Here is a 22,068-nt window from a genome sequence, read left to right on the forward strand (position 1 = left end):
AGAAAAAGTAAAAAGAAAAGAGAGAGAGAGAGAGAGAGAGAGAGAGAAAAGGAAAAGGCAAAAAACAAAAAGGTAAAAAAAGGAAAAACAGGTGGACAAGCACGGACACCGTTCAAAATTAAGAACGGGACAGTCAAAGTAAAATTGACACCAATCAGATTCAAGTCGAGGAGAGTTAATGTCGGTAGGATCAAGATAGTAACAATAAGACCGGTAGCTATAGAAAATACGAAAGCGACCACCTCGTCTGAAGATCCCTACATGGGCTGAAAACTTTTTCCGAAACCCAAGCGTTGTCTAGTTTCTTGTCTCGGACGGCGACCGCCATTTCGCATCCCCCAAAGTTGCTGGATTAAGCGTGGTACATTAGTTTAGGCGGATGGAGAGATCCAATTTCTAACGACGATTGCAGATACTACTTAATTTATGCTTTATACTCCGCAGGATTATTAGTTGTATTATTAATTATCCGGGTTCGGTTTTATTAGCTGATGTGTTGGTGTGATGATGGATGGCTGATTCTTTTGTCTTACTCCGCCTACGCAGTACTCCATACGAGTACTATTAATATAGTCATCCTTTCTTTGTCACCGTCAGACGATGGGATTTGATATGTAAATTCTCAGGATCAAGGAGGTTAATATCAATCTCTGCCATGTCTTCGTGCACTGACATGGATGAGCCGGTCCTTTCGGTCTTTGCCGTGGTTTTGTACGACCAAAGTCGGGAGCAAGGGTGACCGCAAGTGGCGAGCGATCTTGTGCCATCCTTGGGAGGAGAGCTTGAGCTTACTGATCTTGATTATCGGCGGGGATTTAAGATTTCTCTCTAGATGTTTGATTGTAAAATCATGTTATCCAATTTTGTTTTTCTTGTTTGTTTTTTTTTTTTTGTGTTTTAATTATTGTCATTAGACACCATGGTGAGTCAAACCAGTCGCCGCTCAAGGAAACATCCCATTCCCTAGAATGAGTACGCACCTCGTATGCAAACGGAATGGGATATTCTTTGTTGGAAAGAGATCGGCAGACGGGGGAGGACGGAGTCGTGTTAGCAAGAAAAAAAGGGAAAAAGAGGGTTCCATCAGACTGGGTATAAGGAAAGAGTAGTAATAATAATAATAATAATAATAATAATGACGGCAGTCGGACCAACGTAAGTTGGCTTTTCATGGCTCAAAAAGGATCCGTCCGCGAGTGCTCAAATCCACTTCTTCGCTTTTCTCGGAAGCTCCATGGATTCGTAGTTAACCTCTTGCCTGGTCGAAATCCCTGTTCACGCTTAAACTTCGCTCCCGTCGATACGGAGATAGGGATTACAAGTGAGAGAGGAAAAGAAGAATAAAAAAAACTGGTGAAAAATGAAAAAGTGGGGCACGCCTCTCTTTTTCATTTTTCATTAATATTTGTCGCTCTTCGCCTGGTTTTAGGCCCATCACAGGAGATTTTGACCCCTGACCTTCTGGAATTTTTGTTCTTCTCTTTTTCTCTGTTTTTCTAGCCCCTGCGGTCAAGTGGGTCTGCACATGTGTCCCGGTGGTCTTCCTCCTGTAATCTCCGGCTTCTGATTTGTAGGGCGGGTAGATGATGATCTCAATTGTCCGATTAGTTCGTTTTCGATGATGTCGATGAATCTGCAATCCCCCGTGGGCTAGTGTTGATGGAACAATCGTTGGGAGTGGCACAGAGGATGGGAAAATCAGACCAAAAAGAAATAGATTATTATGAAGAAATACGATAAGAAAGATAAATTTCAAGAACCAGATTTCATTTGGAAAGATTTCAATGAACGCACGACGTGTTTCCAAACGCATTGTCCTCCCCGACCTGCTGGGTTCGGGGAAGTAAGCTAAGTTGTCTATCTCTGAATGCCCGGGGAGTTGCTTCTTTGGGCAGGGGAGAAGGAGGATACCATGTTCTAGTCGCTGACTAACTAGGGACGGGGGCTTCAAGATAGTACAGGTACCGAGTCGATCCTTTCAATTAAGAGGAGGCTACCAGGAACAAGCGACCATTGACCGTCTCCTTTTCCGTCAACTTTGGTTCAGGCTGCTCCTAACTATGACGTTTAGTCTGTTCTTCCAGGTGGTAGAAGCGTAGTTCGCCAAGTACCCTAAAGCACGGAGGGGTTACCTAGGTATGTCTCCTGGAGAGTGATTCAATATCTCCAGCGTCAGCTTACCTTGAAGCCACCGCACTAGTGGCTTAGTACGGTACTAAGAGAGGGTCCCTTGTTCTGGAAATGGTCACCAGTAACTGACAAGGAATCCTCCGTTCCTTGGTGGTGGTGTTGGGCTGGGCGGATGGAGACTCCATAACGGAGTACATACCCGCCTACGCACATAACTTCAGCTGCACTGTCCACTCCATTGTCTATCGGTCCGGTGTGTGGTGCAGTTAGACTTGTCATAATACATTATTGGTGCCAATTACCCCGTACCGAAGTCGCTGGCCATTGGCCTGGCACAAGTCTGATACAGATCCTGTGCCTTAGTTTGGCCCCCCCACTCCGGGCGGTCTCGAGTTTTCTGAGCAGATTTTGTGTTGCCTTGACCTGGATGTTGTCATCTCCCTTCCCTTAGCCGAGCTTCCCGTTGATTTTCTTTTTCCGCCCACTTTCTTTCCACACCGATGATGCTACTAGGGTTTATGGAGTGGCGATGTACCCAACTTTGCGAGAAATGTATGTACGCGGTCGATGGCTATGAAACATGTGCTCCACCATGCACATTCAGAAGGCAGCGAGGGCTAGATTTGAGGCATTATTAACTTCATTCTCGTCGTTATCAGGGCAAACCGGTCGGTCAGGTATCGTTACTATAACCGGTAATCTTGAGGCAACTGAGAAGTTCCGAATGATATGTAGAACACCAGAAGTAGTAATTAGACATGAATGATACTCCTATGATTTCTTCCCTTTCCTATTTCATAATATATATATTCAACATCACAGGCTAGACCGGTGTTATATTCCCTTGTCTGGCTTTGATTGATGGTCCCAGCTGAGTCATCGTCGCCTCATGACTGAGGGTGTATGAAAGGGGAGATTAATTACCTATTATTGAAGCGGTTGGTTAGGAACAAGTAGGGTGGTACTGTACCTAAGAATAAAGGATGGCGGGATAAGCGCCCGGCAAGGCCGAAGGATCGATCTATGACGAGGGAAAGAGAGAAACGGAAGATGGCCGCGTCCGTTGTGATCTCTCTCCTTGTCAAATCATGTCAAAGGACCCGAGAATGGACGTATGGATTCGCAATATCGAGGAGTAAGACACTACCTTACTGTACCAAAGCAACTGTCCCCGTCTCTGGAACCTTAAGGGTAAAAAAAACCAGGTCAAGGCTGAAAGGATGCGAAAGGAAGGACAAGGGCTCTGGAACATGTCCACATTATTGTAACCCTTGCGTAACAGCGTTGTAACTTGTGACGCGTTGGAAACGGTGAACTTGTGGGGACAATCAACGGGGGGTAGACTCGAAGGGGGGACGCTGAGGAGTAAAAAGCCTAGGAAGAGGGGGGTCAAAAATGGGCAATGGAGTGCAGTCGCAGGGGGCTTTTCTTGACGATCGGGTCGGATCGTGGGTCAAAAGTGTATGTATGTATGTACCTCTCTCTCTGCCTTAGCCATCAAAACCCATGTCCAATACGGGCTCTATCGTACTCCGTAATACACCGCATTCTGTCGTTGTCCTGTGCTTCTGCCCCCCCCCTTCTCTTCTCTTAAGTTCTTGAGTAAGGGTAGGTGAGGTCCGGAGGTATGTCCACTTGGTATGCTCATCACCGGTTCGGTCGTCAATAGATGAATTACTTATTAGTCAAGAAACGATGATCTCGTTAGTTGGTCTCGGTCTGGGTCCTGGCTGTGCTCATACTATGAATGAGTCGATTACAGAAAGTATCCCAATGAAATGGGACTAGTCCAGAGTAGGATTTGAAAGAAGGTTTGCCAATGTAACTGATGACGGAGAAGAGACCAAGAAATCAGGCCCGGAAGAGGAGTTTACAAGGGTACATACCTTAGTAGAGGATAGTCTTTGTAGGTACGTGCATTCATACAGTAGTGTCAGGACGGAGTCAGTAGTAGGTGAGTACAGAGTACAATACTCGGTACGGAGGCAGGAGGCAAAGGGTAAATACTAAATAAGGTCAAGGTCGTAGTATTGTACGGATACCATACGTAATCTCCCCGTTTTAGCCCCAGACTTAGTCAGGTATGGGGCTCTCTTTCTCTCACACGGGCCCTACTGGAGTTTGGGTTAGATTCGGCATGTCCCAGACCACTGCTTTTAGCTGTCTTTTTTTCTGGTTCCTTCGTTTTCCCTGCCGAGTTCCAGTTCCCTGCCTGGCCCGCCAATCACTTTGCACTGTAGACGATTCCCTTTTGGAGTCAACTTCCAAACTAAAACCCAAACCAAACTAAAACTCATTCATTTTATCGCCAATAATGGGTCTGATCATCCACCGTCAACATTATTCAATACTCTTGGTTCCCCACCACGACCACCATTCGTTCACTACCAATAACCCAATACCATGGAACCCGAGGAGTCCAAAGTGTCTGGGTCACAGACGGATTGTCGTTCCAGGTCCCCATCTTTCCAAATGATGACCATGTGAGGGTACAAAATGAAGATTTTAAATTAAACAAAAAAAAAAAATTCATCCAAATTAAATTCCCTACAGCCACCACCGAGTCAAAGTGGAGCAAACAACCGTGTGGCATGGGCACATCTGAATCATCACTTCTCTTCCTTGCCTTCCATCCTTTCTTGAATACCCACCGGCTAAACCCCTTTCGATGGATGTCAACGTTGTCGGGTGTCATGCCAAATTCCCAACATGCGTCCACTATGATCCTTTTCAGTAATGGGATCGTGGAACTGGGGCGGATGGTAGATCAAGCAATGCGTTCCACTTGTATTACTGATTTCTTTTTTTCCCTTTCTTTTATTTTATTATTTTCTTTTTCTTTTTCGATTTCCGTTTTTAATTTCCATCTTACTGACCGAGGGATAATTAAGTGTTTGAACTATTTGGGTAAGAAGTTACTTTAACTACTACCTGCCCTTTAGTTCCCCATACATATACATACATGCAATCATCCTTCCCTCCATCCATCCTATGGATTGACTTCCCCGTACCTTACCTCAAAGCCTTGTGACCCTCACACCCCTGTGTCATCTTGAATGGAAAAGTCCCGATCTTTAATACAGATCCTTTGATCCTTTGCATATTGCAGTCCTGCAGTCACCCATGGGGCTTATCCGCACTTGATACTCCATACATATAAGCCTACCAACCCTTTCCATCACAAGTCTCTCTTTCATCCTTCCACTTCATACAAATATGTATGTTCACATCGACCATCTCAACCCTCACTCCCAAAACTGATTATCTCTCCACTAGCCTTTCTGTTCTTCCAACACACTGTGACTATCCATCTTCTACTTCTTTCAATGGCCAATTACATCCAGCCCCAAGCCCCTCAACCGGGATCACACTGGATCCAGGCAGATCAGCCATGTGTACCATCTTCCAGCTTCCGTGACATGATGTATGCTTTCCCCAGACCGAGGCATACCGGTCGAGTGATGAAGCCTCGGAGTGCGGGCAACAGTCCCTCATCTGCTGGCAGATGGAGGGCAGCGGTATCACATGGGTCGCCAATCTACCAACCAGTCCAAGCCCAGCCGTATCAGACTCAGGTCAATCCTGCTCTCCTGGCTTCCGCACTGAGGAGGAGGCGAGCAACAGCAACTCGCCCACTCAGTTGGCACCCAGCATCACTAGAAACGGCTGCGTATTCGTCCCCACCATACTTTCAAACAACAGCTGCAGAGAACCTTGCAGTCATGGCTCCGTCTACTCAGCCCATGGGCCCAGCCCCGACAACACTCGCAGATGGAAGTATATATGCCTCTCCGGAGTTTTCGGCTCCAACAGAAGCTTTTGTTTTCACTGCCATGCCGGACCCTGCCTCGATGCAACAGTCTTTCCTAGACATGAGCGGCTCCCAGATCGACCCGGTCACGTGGGATAGCAATGCACCCAACATGACTACCATGGCTCAACCAATGTCCGATAGCTGGCCCTTCGACATGATGTCTATGAACAATAGTATCCCATCGGCAGATGTTGAAGCCTCGGGATATGCAAGTGCACCATCGTCGGGCTACTTGACTGGTCCATCCACCCCCGACTTCCTCCCCATTCAGCATCCAGACAGCACCTCCAAGTCCCTGCACGAATCGACCTCCGATGAGCAACCTGGGGATGAACTAGTTGGAATGGGCCTTTACAGTCACCCTGATCCTTTCCTGGAGACCTCATTCCATGAGGTGTCTGGCAAGGGTCTCAAGCTGGAGGAGACTTTCACTCCCTCGTCAGACGATGAAGCAGACGACAGTAAAGATGCCGAGAGTGAAGATGACAACCAAGAGACCACGGAACAAGCCAGTGCCTCCAGCTCTGCTTCAATCCAGAAACAGCCGGCCAACCCAACGGCCAACATGATGCACAAGTCATTCTTCTTTGACGATGACGACATCGAACAGCAGACCATGTCTGCTCCCCAGCAGCTCTTCAACCTAGGAAGTCAGCCTTGCATGAATTATGGATACGGATGGATCTAACCGTCCTGATGACACTTGACTCGTTTCTTTCTTTCCTTGTTATTTTCACTGTATAAATCTTTTCTATGACTTATTGCATAGCGTGGCGTTTTGGCTTTGTGGCGTTTTCCATGTACGAAAGGATACCCAGTGGGTGCGGGCTTGATTAACTATCATCGAAACACATGTATTAGACATCATCAATTTAGTGTCGCAGTAAATGAGCGTCACATTGGCACACTCTCTTCACTCAGTTCGCAGTATTCAACATAAAGTAGACAATAAAGTAGGGCACTCAGGCAGAACTCCGGGCCGGAAAAACCAGAAACTCCGAGCACAAAAAGTCCAAATACCCATGATCATAATATCCAAGACCCCCAAATTTAAATACAAAACCAGCCTCATCTAATAGAGGCCGATAATATAAACCCCAAAATGTCAAAAGTAATATTCACACCATGGAAAGAACAGTCGGAATTACACTCGGTGCGGGATCACTTCTACCCTCCGCTGACGTTCGATGGACCGGACATGCGGTCTAGAGCCTGCGCTACGGTATATATATGGTACAATCCGACACGATGAAAACGATGAGGTACTAATTCTTGTACAAAGGTTGCGGCTTGGAAGTTGAGGGGCAATTTGCCCCATCCTGTGGAGGCTACGGCTTTGCTAACGGATGCTATTTTGCATGATGATGCGAAGAAAAACTCGATATTTTCGATACGGGCGACGTATTCGGCGGCGTTTTGTCGGTGGGTTCTTCCTTTTTCCCCAAGAAATTTTTCCTATCTTTAAAAATACTTTTTGAGGATGTAAAAGGGGTTGAGGTTCTAATTGAACATAGGTTCGTAACGGGTCTCGTAGACTCCAAACTCCACGGTCAACGCAAGACTATGTTCCAGCGTGCTCTTGACCTAGGCCTACCTGCCTCATTCGTCGAGTTGCGACATGAAGCAACTCACCGTGAACTGCCGTCGTTGACGGTCCTCCGGAATGCCGCGCAACGGTCTCTCGAATGGCTCTGGGATTACTACTGGGCCAAGATTGATCTGAGCGCCGGTTTTGTACCGGACCGTGCCGACGATGATATCGAGCCTGTTAAAACTGCTGTCAGGGCTTGTCTGGCACAAGTGACGGGTGAGACAGGTGCGTCGGAACCGCCGCGGAAGAAGAGGAGAGTCCAGGTTTTGTCTGGTGTTGCAACGCAGTTGGTCTCAGTGTGTAACAGCTCTGCAAAGGGAACTGCTGCTGTTTCGGGGGTTTTGGTAGAGGATGAGGTCTTGGTTTCTGGAGGGAGGAAGTATGTTAATTTCTTTTTTCCGAGGAATTTATTTTGGGGTTTGTGTGCTGACTATTCTTCGTTTACTAGGCTTGGAACATCTTTGGATGATGAGTTTTCCAGGTGGGATTATTTCTTGCAGGCCATCGTTGAGGGATTTCCTGCTTTCTTGACGGCGCTCGTGGAGGCTATGGTCGATGTGCTGGCGTTTGCTAGATCGGCTACGAAGGAGGATGCTCGTTGTGAAGGAGTTTATATGTGGCTGGACCATATTTTATGCTCGTCACAGTGGGCGTCTAAGAGGCGTTTGCTCTCGTTAGCCTATGCCCTCTCTGCATGTGAGCAGAACGCAAATCACTGGACAGATATGCTCAAGGAGAGGATACAAGATGCGGACAATGGCTTGTCTGGTAGTCCTGGGGGTCAAAAGCGATCTGGAAAGGATACGAATACACCCCAAAGTTTACACACAGGGACAAGTCATGATTTGGATAGCCTAAAGGACATGGGATGGGAGGTGGTAGATACATGGGATAGTCGACCGTTAGGTATAGTCTAACTGGGGATATGGCTACGACTCGACTGTTACACCTCAAATATAATATACTTTTGATTGACAAGATTTTTCAGTATGTCTGCTTGCAGCCAGCTACGATCAAATATAGTGATCTACAGTGAAGCCTGGCGTATTCTCGATACCTCCTGAGAGGAATTGTAGCCGTTGATGCTGTGGAGCTACGTCATAGCCGCGACCTACCCAATGCGGCGTGAACCTCAACTAAAAACGCCGCTCAAGCTGCGACCTCGATGGAACCTCAGCGATAGCTCCCCAACTTATGAGCAGACAAATTAAAAATTTGAGTTTGGCTGTTGGATCATGGATCAGGGCCAGTTTAGGGATCATGTTGTACGGTTGTCGATTTGCAGATTATATCGGAACCGTAGCTAACTTGTCTCAAGGGCCATGGAGGGGCAGGTGGAGATACGGACTCCCACAAATTAGAGGTATCTTTGACGGCACTTTGGCTACCTGTTGCACTATTAACATCGCGATGTTTCTTTCACTAGATTGTGCTTACCCCCGGTTGCAGTCACCGCCGCAAGTCGTCCCTAGTCATGGCGAATGAGCCAGGCAAGCCTCGCCTTGACCGCGCTGATGATAAGACGGCCTGCTTCGTACATTCCCTGATCGCAGGTGAATGGGTTTGTCCCCCGAAGGACACACAGATCGCGCCTGATGCGCTGGACGACACAATTGGTTTCGACGATACCGCTGTAGATACCGATGGCGTTACCGTTACTGATATGGACGACTGGACGCCAAAGCAATCCGAGACCATCGTGGAGTCCCGGCAGTTGACGAAAAAGCAGTTGTCTGATATGGCATGGAATGTGCGAAAGCTGTCGAAAAAGCTGGATAGCATCAAACTCAAGCTTTCTGTCAAAAATGTCTTTGTGGTGACTAAAGCGGGCGATGATAGCGTGATTGCTTTTACGAGGAAGGTCACGCAATGGTTATTGTCCAAAGATCGTGATACGGAGTATAATGTCTATGTGGAGAGGCGACTGGAGGCGGCTGCAGATTTCGGCGCTCCTCAATTATTGCAGGATGAACCTTCCGCAGCAGATCGGCTCAAGTTCTGGGATAATAAGTTTGTCTACGAGAATGCCTATCTCTTTGACTTCGTCATTACACTGGGTGGTGATGGGACGGTTCTTTATACGAGCTGGCTCTTCCAGCAAGTAGTACCGCCGGTCCTCTCTTTCTCACTGGGATCGTTGGGATTCCTAACCAAGTTCGATTTTAATGACTACCAGAAGACGCTCAGGTCCGCATTTAAAGACGGCGTTGCCGTTAGCTTGAGGTTACGATTTGAATGCACAGTTATGAGGAGTAATAGGCGAGAGGATGGGTCATTAACGCATTCGAAGAAACGAGATCTGGTAGAAGAGCTGATTGGCGAAGAAATGGAAGGCACGTTAACACACAAGCCGGAAAAGGTCGTTCAAATTCTGAATGATGTCGTCCTCGACCGGGGGCCGAATCCCAGTATGTCTACAGTCTCTTGCTGCATGGTTCCATAATATCCTGCTAACGACTGCTCAGCAATGTCCTCCCTTGAATTGTTCGGCGACGATGAACATTTCACCACTCTGCTTGCAGACGGTGTCTGTATTGCTACACCCACGGGCTCAACGGCTTACAACCTAGCCGCTGGAGGATCTCTATGCCACCCTGACAACCCTGTTATCTTGGTCACAGCAATCTGCGCACATACACTATCTTTCCGACCGATCATACTACCAGACACCATCGTTCTAAGAATGGGCGTGCCCTATGATGCACGCACCAGCTCGTGGGCAAGTTTCGATGGTCGAGAAAGGTGAGTGTATCCCGAGCTATTCCATCATGCAAGAAGTGGAAATTAACATCAGCGACAGAGTTGAATTGCACCCAGGTGACTACGTGACTGTTTCCGCCTCACGGTATCCATTCGCAAACGTGTTACCGCAAGACCGGCGCAACAATGATTGGGTCCACAGTATCTCAAAGACATTAAACTGGAATTCAAGACAAAAGCAAAAAGCTCTCAAGTAAAGATTGAAAAGTTTAGCCTGGTAGCTTTTGCATGGGAAATAGATGATGGTGATTACCTTGATAGGGGGTTCTGTTTGTGGCGTCTGTTTTAAGGGGGTTTGCATATAGTTCATGGCCTGAGATCTTAATGTATGTACGTTTTGGTGATGAAGCATACGAAAACTATATATTTCATCGGTATCATACGCACTGCCGCTTTTGAACATAGATATAGGTATGATGTCCTGGAATTGAAGCTCAACGAATCCTATGAATAATAGAAAACCAATGGAGCATTCGATTTCGTATGCTGTGGAGGTGTGTATCAATTTTTGCTATTCTCTAGAAGCTTCGTATGGGTCGGCAGGTTTCCCGGGCAGCCTGAGGCCGACTATAAAAAGCCCTCCCCTTCCGAAATTTTTTTTCCTTCATACTCACAACTTCACGACAACCACCACAGTGGTTTTTAACTGGCGTCTAATGTGACTTTCAGTCCAACCTTGACTGGCTATAATTTATAGCGCTGTCATGCTATTCGACAATCTCCACGCAACTTCAAATTGTTCGCACTAACTAGGTGAGTTATCAATTTTTTTTCTCTTGTGTATCTTCAATCGACCAAAGGCCTTCGGGCTATTATGATGAAAATTTTTCCCACATTCGCAGTTTCCACGCTAGCCGTCGCTATGAACCCATATCAGACGTGCTCTGTGCGCAATACTTCCTTGGATGTCTGACATTTTTGGCCATTGATTTGATATGTTTGAGCATCGATTGCGTTACGAGATAGTCGCTAACGACATATGCTTAGTACAGGTAGCTCTTGATCAATTGATATGGACAACCCCTTCTATACTTTAACTGGAAGGGTCTCATCAGAAGGCCTTGGAGTGAAGGATTTGATTGTTCCGAAGTTGCTAAGACTTCTTAAGGACAATATCTATCTAGATTATCAATGAAGAATTCAATTTGCTTTATGAAACTATCTCTTGCATACCCCGTGTAGACGTCCTTTTTCGTAGTTGTGGAGGGTTCTGCTACTGTAGGGTTCGTAGTCCACGATATCTTGCAAAGTTCGCCTGGTCCTTTGAAACTGCGTTGCGTGTCTGTGTGTCCCGCCGTAAGGACTCTAAACCGCCCGATGCGGAGGAACAACAACCCACCGACGGGTGTAAGTTATATGGACCAGCTATTCCAGTGCATGTGCGGTTCTCTTTTGATCTCGGTCCCTGTGGAATTGGAATTAGTTGATACCCTCTATCATCAACAAGTTCAAGTTAATCACCATGAAGCAATATCCATAACTTGATTTAACCTCCGTCAATTACTACTGCAATCTATCAAACACCTACGAAGTCATTCCAACATGGCACACCCAACCCGACATTCCGCTATGATGTCCGTCAGTAACAGCGCTCCAAGCCAGGCAAACGCTAGCGACAAGCAGCAGCCACCGCAGCAGATTCAGCACATCGCAAACACCGGGTTGCGCGTCCCGTCAAACCGGAAAACCATCTATGACAGACATCTGAACCGCAGTCGAACTGCGGAACTCAGCCGGGCAAGTTTCGCCTTTCTCTTCGCGGAGATGGTCACATATGCCCAGAGGAGAGTAACGGGCATTCAGGATCTGGAGAAACGGTAAGTTCCATGGACATGCTGTCTTGAAGCCCGTTCCTGTACTGAACAAGCTCCAGTTTAAACGAACAAGGATACCCCCTGGGGCTCCGGCTTCTTGATCTACTCTACTACCGAACGATATCCAGCTCAACCTCATCATCTCTATCTAGCTCGTCGACTTCTGCCGCTCCACCTAATCGACCCCTCCGTATCCTGGCCCTGCTCCATCTCATCCACGGTCCCCTCTGGCGACTCCTTTTCAATCGCCCGGCAGATGCTCTCGAGCACTCCGTATCCCCTGACACACCCAACGAATATATGATTACGGATAATGACCCGCTTGTAAACACATACATCAGTGTACCCAAGGAAATGAGCATGCTTAATTGTGCAGCTTTCGTGGCGGGAATCATTGAAGGCGTCTGTGACGGCTGTGGCTTCGAGGCCAAGGTTACGGCTCACAATCAACCAACGGAGATGTGGCCTGGTCGGACGATCTTCTTAGTGCGCTTTGGGGAGAGCGTTATGGAGAGGGAGAAGGTATTGGAGAGGGCGGGCATTAAATAAACTCGCCGCAATACACGACCCGTATTAGGACAGTGATCCTTTGACTAATTGCTACTTCTGGCTGGCTCTTGTGATCAATTTGGACGTCGGCTATGGTAGAGGGTGGTAAGGTTATCAATCCGTCGACCATGCTTGGTGTTAGGGTCTACTATTCGACGTTTGGAACGGGACAGGGGACATACCCAATGCGGTCAACTACGGCTACGGCGTTCATGTTTATACAGAGGGAAGATTTTTGAGAAAGCTGGTGACATCGTGCTACACATTTGTGCCTAAGCAGATGCCCAATTGATCATTTGTCCAAGTTGCGACCAGAAGGCAACCCGGTATAATTTATGTCACCCCTGGGGAGGCCTCATTAAATACAGGAGGAAAGGCAAAAAAAAAACATTGGTTTCTCAATGCAAAGCGTCATAACCCTAACCCGCCCATGCTTTCAAGATACCCACAACGCCAATAGGAATAAAATGATTACATTTGCACTTTTCTGTTGCTTCTTTACGAAACACTTCTCATCCGTCTGCGCTTTTCGCGATCGTCATACGGAGAAGGGCTCCGTTTCCTGGGATTGCTCGAGTCAGGGCGGTGCCGATCTCTCGAACGGTCCCGACCGGGACTTTCACGACGCTCCCTTCTGTCAGGTCGTCCGCCCCGTCTTGGTGAGTATGATCTAGATCTCGACCTCCGTCTCTCCCGCACCGGACCAGCATTGGCTCCCGTAGGCCCCTTAGGTCGGTCATCCGGCCGATCTGGCAGGAATCGTTCATCTCTGACGCCGACCGGAGCGTCGTGACGACGTCTATTCTGAAAGCCATCACCGAAGCGCCCTGTATCTTCCGTTCTCAGATCCCGGTATCGTGTCCGACCCTTCTTTCCAAGTTTTGTCATATCTCGAATCTGCATGTACTCAGGCAAAGTTTCGCGTGATACATCGTCCACAAATCTGGCACCCATGAGCTCTCTCCGATCCAACCCTTCCTTCTCCAGGTCGTCGCGGAAGAAGGCACCCTTGTGAAAGTAGCGCTGCATAAATCCTCCCTGTCCTCGAGTAGCTTCCTTCTCTTCTTGCTGCTTGGCAATAAATTCGCGGTCTTCGCGTTCACGCTCCTCCGCTGTCAAGTTCCGACGACGCTCGACCTCTTCGCGTTCCTTCTCGGTGGCCTCGATTGCCTCACGCTCTCGCTTGACGCGCTTGAGTTCGCGGAGTTTCCAGGCGGCATATTCGGCTTCGGGGTCTACTCCATCCTTGTCGTCAAGACCACTTTCCTCAACTGCCTCTAATTCATCGTCATCCCATTGCTTGTTTGCAGCGCTCCGGGCGATTGCATCCTTCTCCAATTGCTCGCGCACCAACATATCGGCCTTTTCTTGTCGTTGCGCTCTGCGGGCCTCTGTCTCTGCCGCTGAATCCGCAGCGGTTGTTTTAGGTGCTGCTCCCTGCCCGCTCTGTGTCTGATTTGCTGCATTGTTGCGCTTGTCCTTTTTGATAAATGTAGGTCGTAGAAGAACCCTCCTCGGCGTCTCGTCCTCCGAACTACTCTCTTCTTCGGAGCTCTCTTCCTCCTCTTCCTCTTCTTCCTCACTTTCCTCTTTGCTCACCGGGCCACTCGCTGCCTGAACAGGAGCTGCAGCCGCAGCACCCCCTTTGTCGCCAGCAACACGAGGGGCGGGTTTCGACTCTTCGTCCTCTTCCTCAGTAACGAAGCCCTCCTCATCCTCATCCTCTTCTATTTGCACATTCTTCACCCCCTTAGTAATGTTCCCACCGGGGAAAGAGGTCGCCTTCGGCGCCTGCACTCGCTGCCTCCGCTGTTGTTCCAACCTGCGCCGCTCCTGCTCTTTGATCTGTTCTTCCTCATCTTCCTCGTCTTCCTCCTCCGATGACGAGGGCTCTTCGGCAATCGGTTTTCCAGGTCGGTAACGGCTAGGTTTGAGGGGGTTTGCGGTCATCCCGCGGTGTTGGGAAGGTAGCGGAGGTGGCATGGTGATTTGATCTGGAATCAGCGGGAAATCGAAAACTGAAACAAATGAAACTTGATTATGGTAGATAGGCCACCGCGATCATATTACACTCGTCGGCGAGGGAAGGAACACGGAAATGGTGACTTTTACTTCGAACCGCCGCGGAAGTATCTGATTGACGTACCGGGCAAGCTTTCGGCGGAGATAAAAAGAATGGATCACGTGAGCACGTGTTACAGCGCGGGTGTCCACGTCTGTACGTACAAGTACCTCAGGCTTGTATGGGCTATTTTGCAAGAAAAGATATCAAAGACCACATAGTACAAGGAGGGTTTAGTTAATCAACCATTCTATTAATAGGATATGTGGGTCACAACTGCAATAACATACATACATACATACATGATACAACCAAGGACAATATACTACGTAACCCAGCTGAGAGACCTTGCCATGTACGGTATACCCTCTCAATCCTTGCTCGTGTTCACGTCATTACTGACAAAAGGTCAAATCACGGGCAGCCATCCCATATCGCGCGCTTCGAGTACGCATCCATGAAATCGAGGCCCGTCCCATTGAGTTCCCATACATTTCAGAAGCCTACATTGTCCCAGCCAGCTTCCATTACATGCGCCAAGTTGCTGCCGTAATCCGCCCGCAGACTTCAAAGGGCACCGTAAGTATATCACAGATTCGAGTTGATCTGCAAGACAAGCTGCACCGATATAAACTGCCGACGCTCTTGCGTACCTTGCACGACAATGAATAAGTCCTGGAAACCACGTCAGGCAAACCCCTGCCAAGGAAGATTGGGGAGAAATATTTCTCGTCACCGGAAGAACCGCCATTGCCTACGGGAGTCGAGTTTTGTGATACGGTCATTGGGACAGAAAAAACTTCCCGAAGGGCGTGAGATTGGGGTGGCATGGTGTGAGACCTGAAAGAGGTTTAAGATAGTCTAACGAGGATATTCTAGAAAGATGACAAAATGGCACGTGTTGGTTGCTTCGGTACCGCCAGTTCTAACACCATGATTTACCTTTGCTTAGGTTGGCGTCGCTAGGGATTGGAAGCTTTCAGTCTTGCTCGGAAGTCTCCATTTGCCTCCAACGCTGCCCTTTCCAATATAGAATCCATAAAGCGGGCGAAGCAAGGAACCACAACCCAGCGAGGAAGGTCCCTACCCAGCCAATGCCGATGGCATCGATCAATGGCACCACCGCCGCAACGGCTCCTGCTGCCGTGAGGTGCTTGACAGTATTCATAGCGGCCATTGCAGCGGCGGGACGATAGGCATTAAGGTCAATCGCCAGCGTGGTTATGCTGTTATTGACCCCGGTTGTTGCATTGCCAAAGAGAAATAACAAAACCAGGGGGCCGGCCAGATGCACGTCATAATACATGATCCAACTGTAGCCAATCACACAGAGGCATGAAAGATATAAAAATGGCAGTGCTAGCTCCAAGCGGACTTTTTCTAGCGGCATGCGCCGGAGTTGTCCTTGGGTTTGCTGATTTGATCGAAGTTTCTCTCCGATTTTATGCGCATGACGCTTGAAATTCCGATCAACCAACGTTCCAACATTCCAGCGGGCTAGAATGCCCCCTGCCGTATGGGGAAGATAGCACAGGCCAATTTGCAAAGGGTTGAGTCTGTACTTCCTCTCCAGGAGAACGGGGAGACTACTCAATATCGCCGAGGTCCCGCAGAAGCAGAGTGCGTTGCAAAGAACAAGAAGGCTAATATGGCGGTCTAGTAGGATTCCCAACGTAGCAAGAATCCCTGGCCGGCGTCTGGTGATCACCCGTGTCTCATAGTCTGGGACCTGCTGGCTGTCCTGGTGGAGAAACTGTAGGGCACACCGGTTCCAAGGCTGGGGAGACACACTGCCGTTGCCCACTATGGCTCGACAAGTCTCACGAAGGAATAACATGATAACGCAGAACATGACCCCTGAAGAGATACAAAGGAACCAGAAGATACTTCGCCATCCAAGAAATTGTGTCAAAATGCCTCCAAGTGTTGGCCCGATCGCCGGGCCGATGGTCATCCCAAGAGAGGAATAGAACATGTATCTGCCTCGCTCTGCCCGGGGAACCACGTCGGCCACAGAGGCGCTTGAAATGAGTGATATATTACTGCTGCCCAAAGCTTGGAAGCAACGTAAAACGAGTAGAGCTGCATAGCTGCTCTGAAGTGCTAGTCCAATATTACTGCCGATAAAGATGAGTACGGAGGCCAGAAGGACTGGTCGACGTCCATTTTGATCGGAGAAACTGGCAGTTAGCACGGGCGCAACGCCTTGGACAATCTGCCGATATTAGCTGCGACGATTGAAAAGGGAGTTGAATAGATCTATCTACCTTGAAAGAAGTTATCGTCAGGCTGATTTTGGAGCTTGACACATGCATATCTCTTGCCAGCGGCCCAAGAGCAGGAAAATACATATTGGCCGCTACCGGGGCCAGGAAAGTCACCATGGAGCAGGTGCATACTGTAAAGATCTTCTCCTTCTCTGATAAGATACTGTACAACGGCTGCGGTGGTTCACTAGGAACGCCGTCTGCAACATCTTCGCACACATCATCGTTGGTAGGAGTAATGGTTTTCGGCTCTGCAGAGTTCATGACCCCTTTTGTCACAATAGCATAACACCCAGGTCCACTGTGGTTTTAATTTTTTGATTTTTTGATTTTTTTTTTCTCTTCTTCTTCTATAAACGTAATTCGGAATTAGCCTTCCGTTTTATAGTGTTCAACCATTGGTGTTGGATTATCCCGACCCCTATGCAAGGGGATGCACTATACAGACCCACACCTTCAGGTCGGAAATGATCTCCCATTGCCTTGCCTTTTTCCACCGAACCCACTCCAGTGGGATGTTACTCTATACCTCTGTAAGGAGGGATGTAGAACCCCTTTTGAGCGGGCACTAGCACATGTCGATCTGATCTTCAATGAAACTTGGAGATTCTTTGGATACATCCTGAAGAAGTAGGTATGAACAGAAATATCACCATGATTCTGTTCATCTTTAGGGTCATAATTCAATAGACAGCTGTATCTGCGAACGCCATAGAATAAGAGACAAACTTTAGTGTAGAGCAGCATGCACACAACTTATGTGTCCGTACTTTTTGTGAACGCTCAAAAGAGACTGAATATGCGAACAAGGTATAGACCTCTAGGATCAGTATAGAGCGAGTTCAGCCCTCCCAGTGGAAGATCACACCCATGCACATTCGATATTGCAAAAAGAACAGCAACAGCTTGAAGCGTAGGGTAGCAAGCAACGATGTATGTGTCAGTGGAATCTTGGATTCTTGGCGAATGCCACCATGGCTATAACTGCAGGACCATTCTCAGATTGGTTGGCCGACAAAGCCACGCGTCGGAACCGAGGCGTTCGAGAGGCAGAGATACGTCTCCTAGCATTAATTCCCTGGTTCCTCACTATGTTCCTTTCCCCAGTCTCCTTTTCTCTCCGGGCTGAGTGTGCACTCGGGTTGTTCGGGCAATACAACCATCGGAAGAGGATGAAGAACGGACCGCATGCTCCCGCATTGTCTACTCGCTAGAGTGTGTCATGTTTAGCAACGTCCCAGTCGCGTTCCGATCTGCCAGATGTAATTCAAGATGCCGTTCTCACTCCGTATCCATTGCGCCACTGGCCTCTGTACTGATAGAATCAGCACACAATTCGTTGGTAGACCCCGAATTGCTCGCTTTCGTTTGATATAAGGAGCCCGGAGGGTAGGTAGCTCAGTACTGTATACTCGAACCGCCACGATACGGAGTACGTGATAGTTCTATTCGAAAGATTGGGATAATGACAGGGACACGTTCTATGCCAGCTGAGAAGAAGTATTGATCAGATGAAACGAAATCGATTGATACTGGCCTGGAGCAGATCTTTCGCAAGAGGACAGATGGATGAGGTGGGTTAACCCGTCCGGCTAAAGGGAAGTCAATGTTACGATACAAGCTGGCTTTCTTTGAATGTCAGGTTAGGAGCACCAGCGTTCCTCTCAATCTACAGTTAACTACTCTCTAATTAGCAGTAGATTCTACAGGTTCCGCAGACGTAGGAATGGAAGGGGCGATGGGCCAGAGGGTAGTTGCCGTATACGCGCTTTTATTACATCTCCGAAAATGGCTTCAACAACATCGCACCAGAAGTCCTAGCAGCATATCTGAACTTAACAATGTTGATATGATAGCCTCAGGAATTCAGGCCTAGGGTTGGGCGTTTGGTACCGAGTGATGCACTGCCACTGATGGTGATGTTATTATGACCGATATATGTCGTCTTGGGTTCTTGGGCTCTTCCCACCCCCCCCAAGCCAACTTCACTTCTGAACTCTTCTCTGTACATAGCCTCAACCAAAGCCATCTCACTAAAAAGCCTCTCTCAGTAAAGAAAGCGCTTCTCACCATCACACTCTCACAAGAAAGACACCTCTACTCCACAAACCAACGCTATAACAATGAACACCTTCATTGTATTCGTCCTCTGCCTCCTGGCAGTCCAAATGCAGGGCTGCCAGGCCCTGCCAATCGGTGTCAACCACGGGGCACACATACCCTCTGCGCCCATCGGGGCTGCTCTTGGCCTAGGCCTCGGCTAGGTGTTCCTTTGGCGGTGTTGGGGGGTTCCTCATACATCGCCTAATCCGCGACATCCGATTCCGGCACCAGAGACAAGAATGGCGTCGGAAGATGGCCGTTGCCATACGGTCCCAGCAGGACAAAGAAGCTGCTGAGACCTGTCTTCCCGCGTTTGGGGGTGGCTTGGGGATCACCTGGCCACCAGTCTGGTAAGCTAACCTTCTCTAAGATTAGGGCTAAGAGAACAGACCTTCTAACAGACGTTTATAGTCACGTCAAGGACAGCTCGCCGCCCCAACCCCGGCGACAAGCTTGTCGACAATCTTCGAGGAGGATGAATCCTTCTAGTCCCCTTCTGTGGGACAGTACAACGTCCGGCTGGGGAGGGAGGAGGGAGGAGGAGGGATATGAATGACTTGGTCTTTTTTTTTTCGTACTTCTTTTTGTTGTATATGTTTTTGTACATGTTTTTGTTTTTGCTTTTTTTGTTTTGTACTTTGTTCTTTTTTTGTTCATGTTTTGATAGATAGAGATACCCAGACTCTGCCAAGCAGAGTCGTTATTACTAGTAGATAATAGACAATAGACCCTTCTGAGGATTCAATCCGAGAAACCACAAGAACTTACCCGATCACACGGAGCTGGACTTGGCTATAGGATGAAGCCAGGATAGTCTTAGGCAGAGGAGGTAGCAAGGTTTTTATCCTTTTATAAGTATATTAGACTATGAGGGTGTCTATAAGAATCAGCGTGGATATAGTTTTAACGATGGGAACTATATAGGGTATAGTATAGGGGTTATCCTAGCCTTGACGGTACCTTCTTTAATACTGTAAGAGATAGTTGGCAGAGCTCGAGTCTCGATTAGTGCCGGTGGTACTGGCGCATACCACCTTCGGCAAGCATACTGGTGGATATAGCCTAATTTGACGTCTGACAACGATACGACAGCGTCGGGGAGCAGCAATCATGCTACGGGTGTAGGTAATGAGCCTCGGATAACCTAGAGAGGCAGTCAGCAAGCAAATTCAATGGGGAAAGCCGGCCAGATATGATGCATGTACGACAAACCTGTTGTGCTAGCCGTCACCAAAGGAGACGCAAGAACCATCTACCACGGCCCAGTTGCCAGCAATTGATATTCCTCTTCCCTCGATGTGTCCAGCTGCATACCACTTTCTAGATCTTGGCACCTGCAGCAGCAAGGATAGCATACCGAAAGTTCTTAGGGTCCGCGTAAGTCACACATTGGAACGGCTCCGATGTTTCAGGCAGATGTTTCACTCAACCACCGGGGGTAGTGTGGTGGTCTGTGCCAATGTGATTGAAGTCCTCGAGTTGTACGATGTAGAGTAAATAAATAAGAGACCTGTTTATATAGAGCTTGTCGATCGGTCCTTATCTCTACGATGATATATGTATCTCAATGTAAGACCCATCGGACAACCCTAAATGAGCCAAGTGCAATCACATGACCACGCGTCACGCGCCGCGACGGATCTCCCGCGATCATCAGAGCGAAATGATTAACCCCATCGATCAAATCAATATCATCCACTGCACGCCTTTCTCTCCGCCTCATCATTCGATACAACCGCAGTCCCTCCCACAGACAAACAAGACATCACTTCCACCCCCACCAAACCAACCAAAAGAGAAAAGAAAAAGAAGAGAACATGTCGCTCCAAACACCCCGCGTCCTCCCCGCCCACCTCCACGCCTTCCACCCCTCCAACGCAAACCCCCACGTCACAAGCACTGTCCGTCTTCTGGGCACAGTAACGGCGCTCCGCGGCGACACGGCAACCATCACGTGCGGAGATAACGGAGACGTGACACTGATCTTGAAGCCCGATTCGCATCTGCAGATGGGCAAGTTAGTCGAGGTTGTTGGGAAGGTGACTGATGTTGAGGGGCAGGTGAGACTTCGACATCCCGAGTTCTATTTCTTTCAAATCATACGGACTATGGCCGGGGGTGAGGTAGGATTTCATGCTGACAGATGGGTTGAACAGGGTCTTGGGGTGAGGGTGTTGGGCAGCTTTGATTGGGGAAATCCCTCTGATTGCGGTATGTGGTTCGCCCTTCCTTTCTTTCTTGTTGGTCTACGTTTCTTTGGTGTTGTTGTTAGGAGCTTGGTGCTGGGAAGAATTATGTGGGGAGCTCGGGCTGATGGTGGTTCTTGGACAGATTATAAAATATATGAGAATGTTGTCAATGCGACACATCGGTTCAAGTCGCTTTTCTACGAGGCGGCTGAATAAGCTATTCTTTGCTATGTTTCATTAATCTTGTTTCTCTTTGATACCAGGGTGCATATGTTTAAGACTTTTCTTTAGACATAGGGGGAAGCATATGGCGATGCAATAAAATAGTGGCCTGAGAAGGACGTCGAATGTTAATTATGCTACCATGCTCCTACCTTATGGCTATCTTTGTTCCGTCTAGGATAGTACAGTTAGGATTGTATATTGGGATTGTTAGTTGGTAGAATCCGGCTACATCTACTTCGGGAATAGGAAAGGTTGCTTCTTTCTTTGATTGATTTTGTATTTGTTATTGTTCTTGTTATCGAATTCAAGACGAGTCAACTCGTCCTCGATGTTGAGATATAGTGATAGTAAAGTGTCGGCGGCACACTCGGTAGCGCCTGATGCAGGCTAATCATGACTTGAACATGAAAAGGAGACTAAAAGACAGGACAATCCCAAGGCCAACGGTGTATCCTTGGTACAGGTTCCAATCCACCAACGCCGTCGCTTGAAAAAAAAAAAACACATCAAAAAGAACACAGAAAGAAAAGGAAAAATGCCAAAGAAAGTCTCGGATGCTCATCA

The 22,068-nt window shown here is 48.1% G+C and overlaps 8 protein-coding genes across 8 annotated transcripts; 6 read left to right on the forward strand and 2 right to left on the reverse strand.

Moving 5' to 3' along the window:
* Window positions 1-5,456: 5,456 nt before the first annotated feature.
* Window positions 5,457-6,632, forward strand: ABOM_011051 (uncharacterized protein; the record flags this gene model as incomplete). Its single annotated transcript, XM_022538179.1, has 1 exon — window positions 5,457-6,632. The coding sequence occupies one exon, from the start codon at window positions 5,457-5,459 to the stop codon at window positions 6,630-6,632; it is 1,176 nt and encodes a 391-aa protein (XP_022384287.1).
* A 414-nt stretch (window positions 6,633-7,046) lies between these two features.
* ABOM_011052 (rRNA-processing protein LAS1) lies at window positions 7,047-8,452 on the forward strand (the record flags this gene model as incomplete). Its single annotated transcript, XM_022538180.1, has 4 exons — window positions 7,047-7,166; window positions 7,227-7,366; window positions 7,459-7,914; window positions 7,984-8,452. The coding sequence occupies 4 exons, from the start codon at window positions 7,047-7,049 to the stop codon at window positions 8,450-8,452; spliced, it is 1,185 nt and encodes a 394-aa protein (XP_022384285.1).
* Window positions 8,453-9,009: 557 nt separating this feature from the next.
* ABOM_011053 (putative NAD+ kinase) lies at window positions 9,010-10,492 on the forward strand (the record flags this gene model as incomplete). Its single annotated transcript, XM_022538181.1, has 3 exons — window positions 9,010-9,943; window positions 10,001-10,277; window positions 10,336-10,492. The coding sequence occupies 3 exons, from the start codon at window positions 9,010-9,012 to the stop codon at window positions 10,490-10,492; spliced, it is 1,368 nt and encodes a 455-aa protein (XP_022384286.1).
* A 1,345-nt stretch (window positions 10,493-11,837) lies between these two features.
* Window positions 11,838-12,658, forward strand: ABOM_011054 (trafficking protein particle complex subunit 5; the record flags this gene model as incomplete). Its single annotated transcript, XM_022538182.1, has 2 exons — window positions 11,838-12,112; window positions 12,169-12,658. 2 exons carry the CDS (start codon window positions 11,838-11,840, stop codon window positions 12,656-12,658), a joined length of 765 nt encoding a protein of 254 aa, XP_022384291.1.
* Window positions 12,659-13,156: 498 nt separating this feature from the next.
* Window positions 13,157-14,641, reverse strand: ABOM_011055 (microfibrillar-associated 1 family protein; the record flags this gene model as incomplete). The annotated part of the gene is made up of 1 exon (XM_022538183.1): window positions 13,157-14,641. The coding sequence occupies one exon, from the start codon at window positions 14,639-14,641 to the stop codon at window positions 13,157-13,159; it is 1,485 nt and encodes a 494-aa protein (XP_022384290.1).
* A 1,058-nt stretch (window positions 14,642-15,699) lies between these two features.
* On the reverse strand, window positions 15,700-17,251 carry ABOM_011056 (uncharacterized protein; the record flags this gene model as incomplete). Its single annotated transcript, XM_022538184.1, has 2 exons — window positions 15,700-16,935; window positions 16,988-17,251. 2 exons carry the CDS (start codon window positions 17,249-17,251, stop codon window positions 15,700-15,702), a joined length of 1,500 nt encoding a protein of 499 aa, XP_022384288.1.
* A 2,091-nt stretch (window positions 17,252-19,342) lies between these two features.
* On the forward strand, window positions 19,343-19,646 carry ABOM_011057 (uncharacterized protein; the record flags this gene model as incomplete). Its single annotated transcript, XM_022538185.1, has 2 exons — window positions 19,343-19,440; window positions 19,502-19,646. The coding sequence occupies 2 exons, from the start codon at window positions 19,343-19,345 to the stop codon at window positions 19,644-19,646; spliced, it is 243 nt and encodes an 80-aa protein (XP_022384289.1).
* Window positions 19,647-20,907: 1,261 nt separating this feature from the next.
* Window positions 20,908-21,495, forward strand: ABOM_011058 (putative ssDNA binding protein Ssb3; the record flags this gene model as incomplete). Its single annotated transcript, XM_022538186.1, has 2 exons — window positions 20,908-21,150; window positions 21,247-21,495. 2 exons carry the CDS (start codon window positions 20,908-20,910, stop codon window positions 21,493-21,495), a joined length of 492 nt encoding a protein of 163 aa, XP_022384271.1.
* Between the last annotated feature and the right edge of the window lie 573 nt (window positions 21,496-22,068).

Source organism: Aspergillus bombycis (genome assembly GCF_001792695.1).
Source record: "Aspergillus bombycis strain NRRL26010 chromosome Unknown contig00139, whole genome shotgun sequence".
Classification (NCBI taxonomy): domain Eukaryota; kingdom Fungi; phylum Ascomycota; class Eurotiomycetes; order Eurotiales; family Aspergillaceae; genus Aspergillus; species Aspergillus bombycis.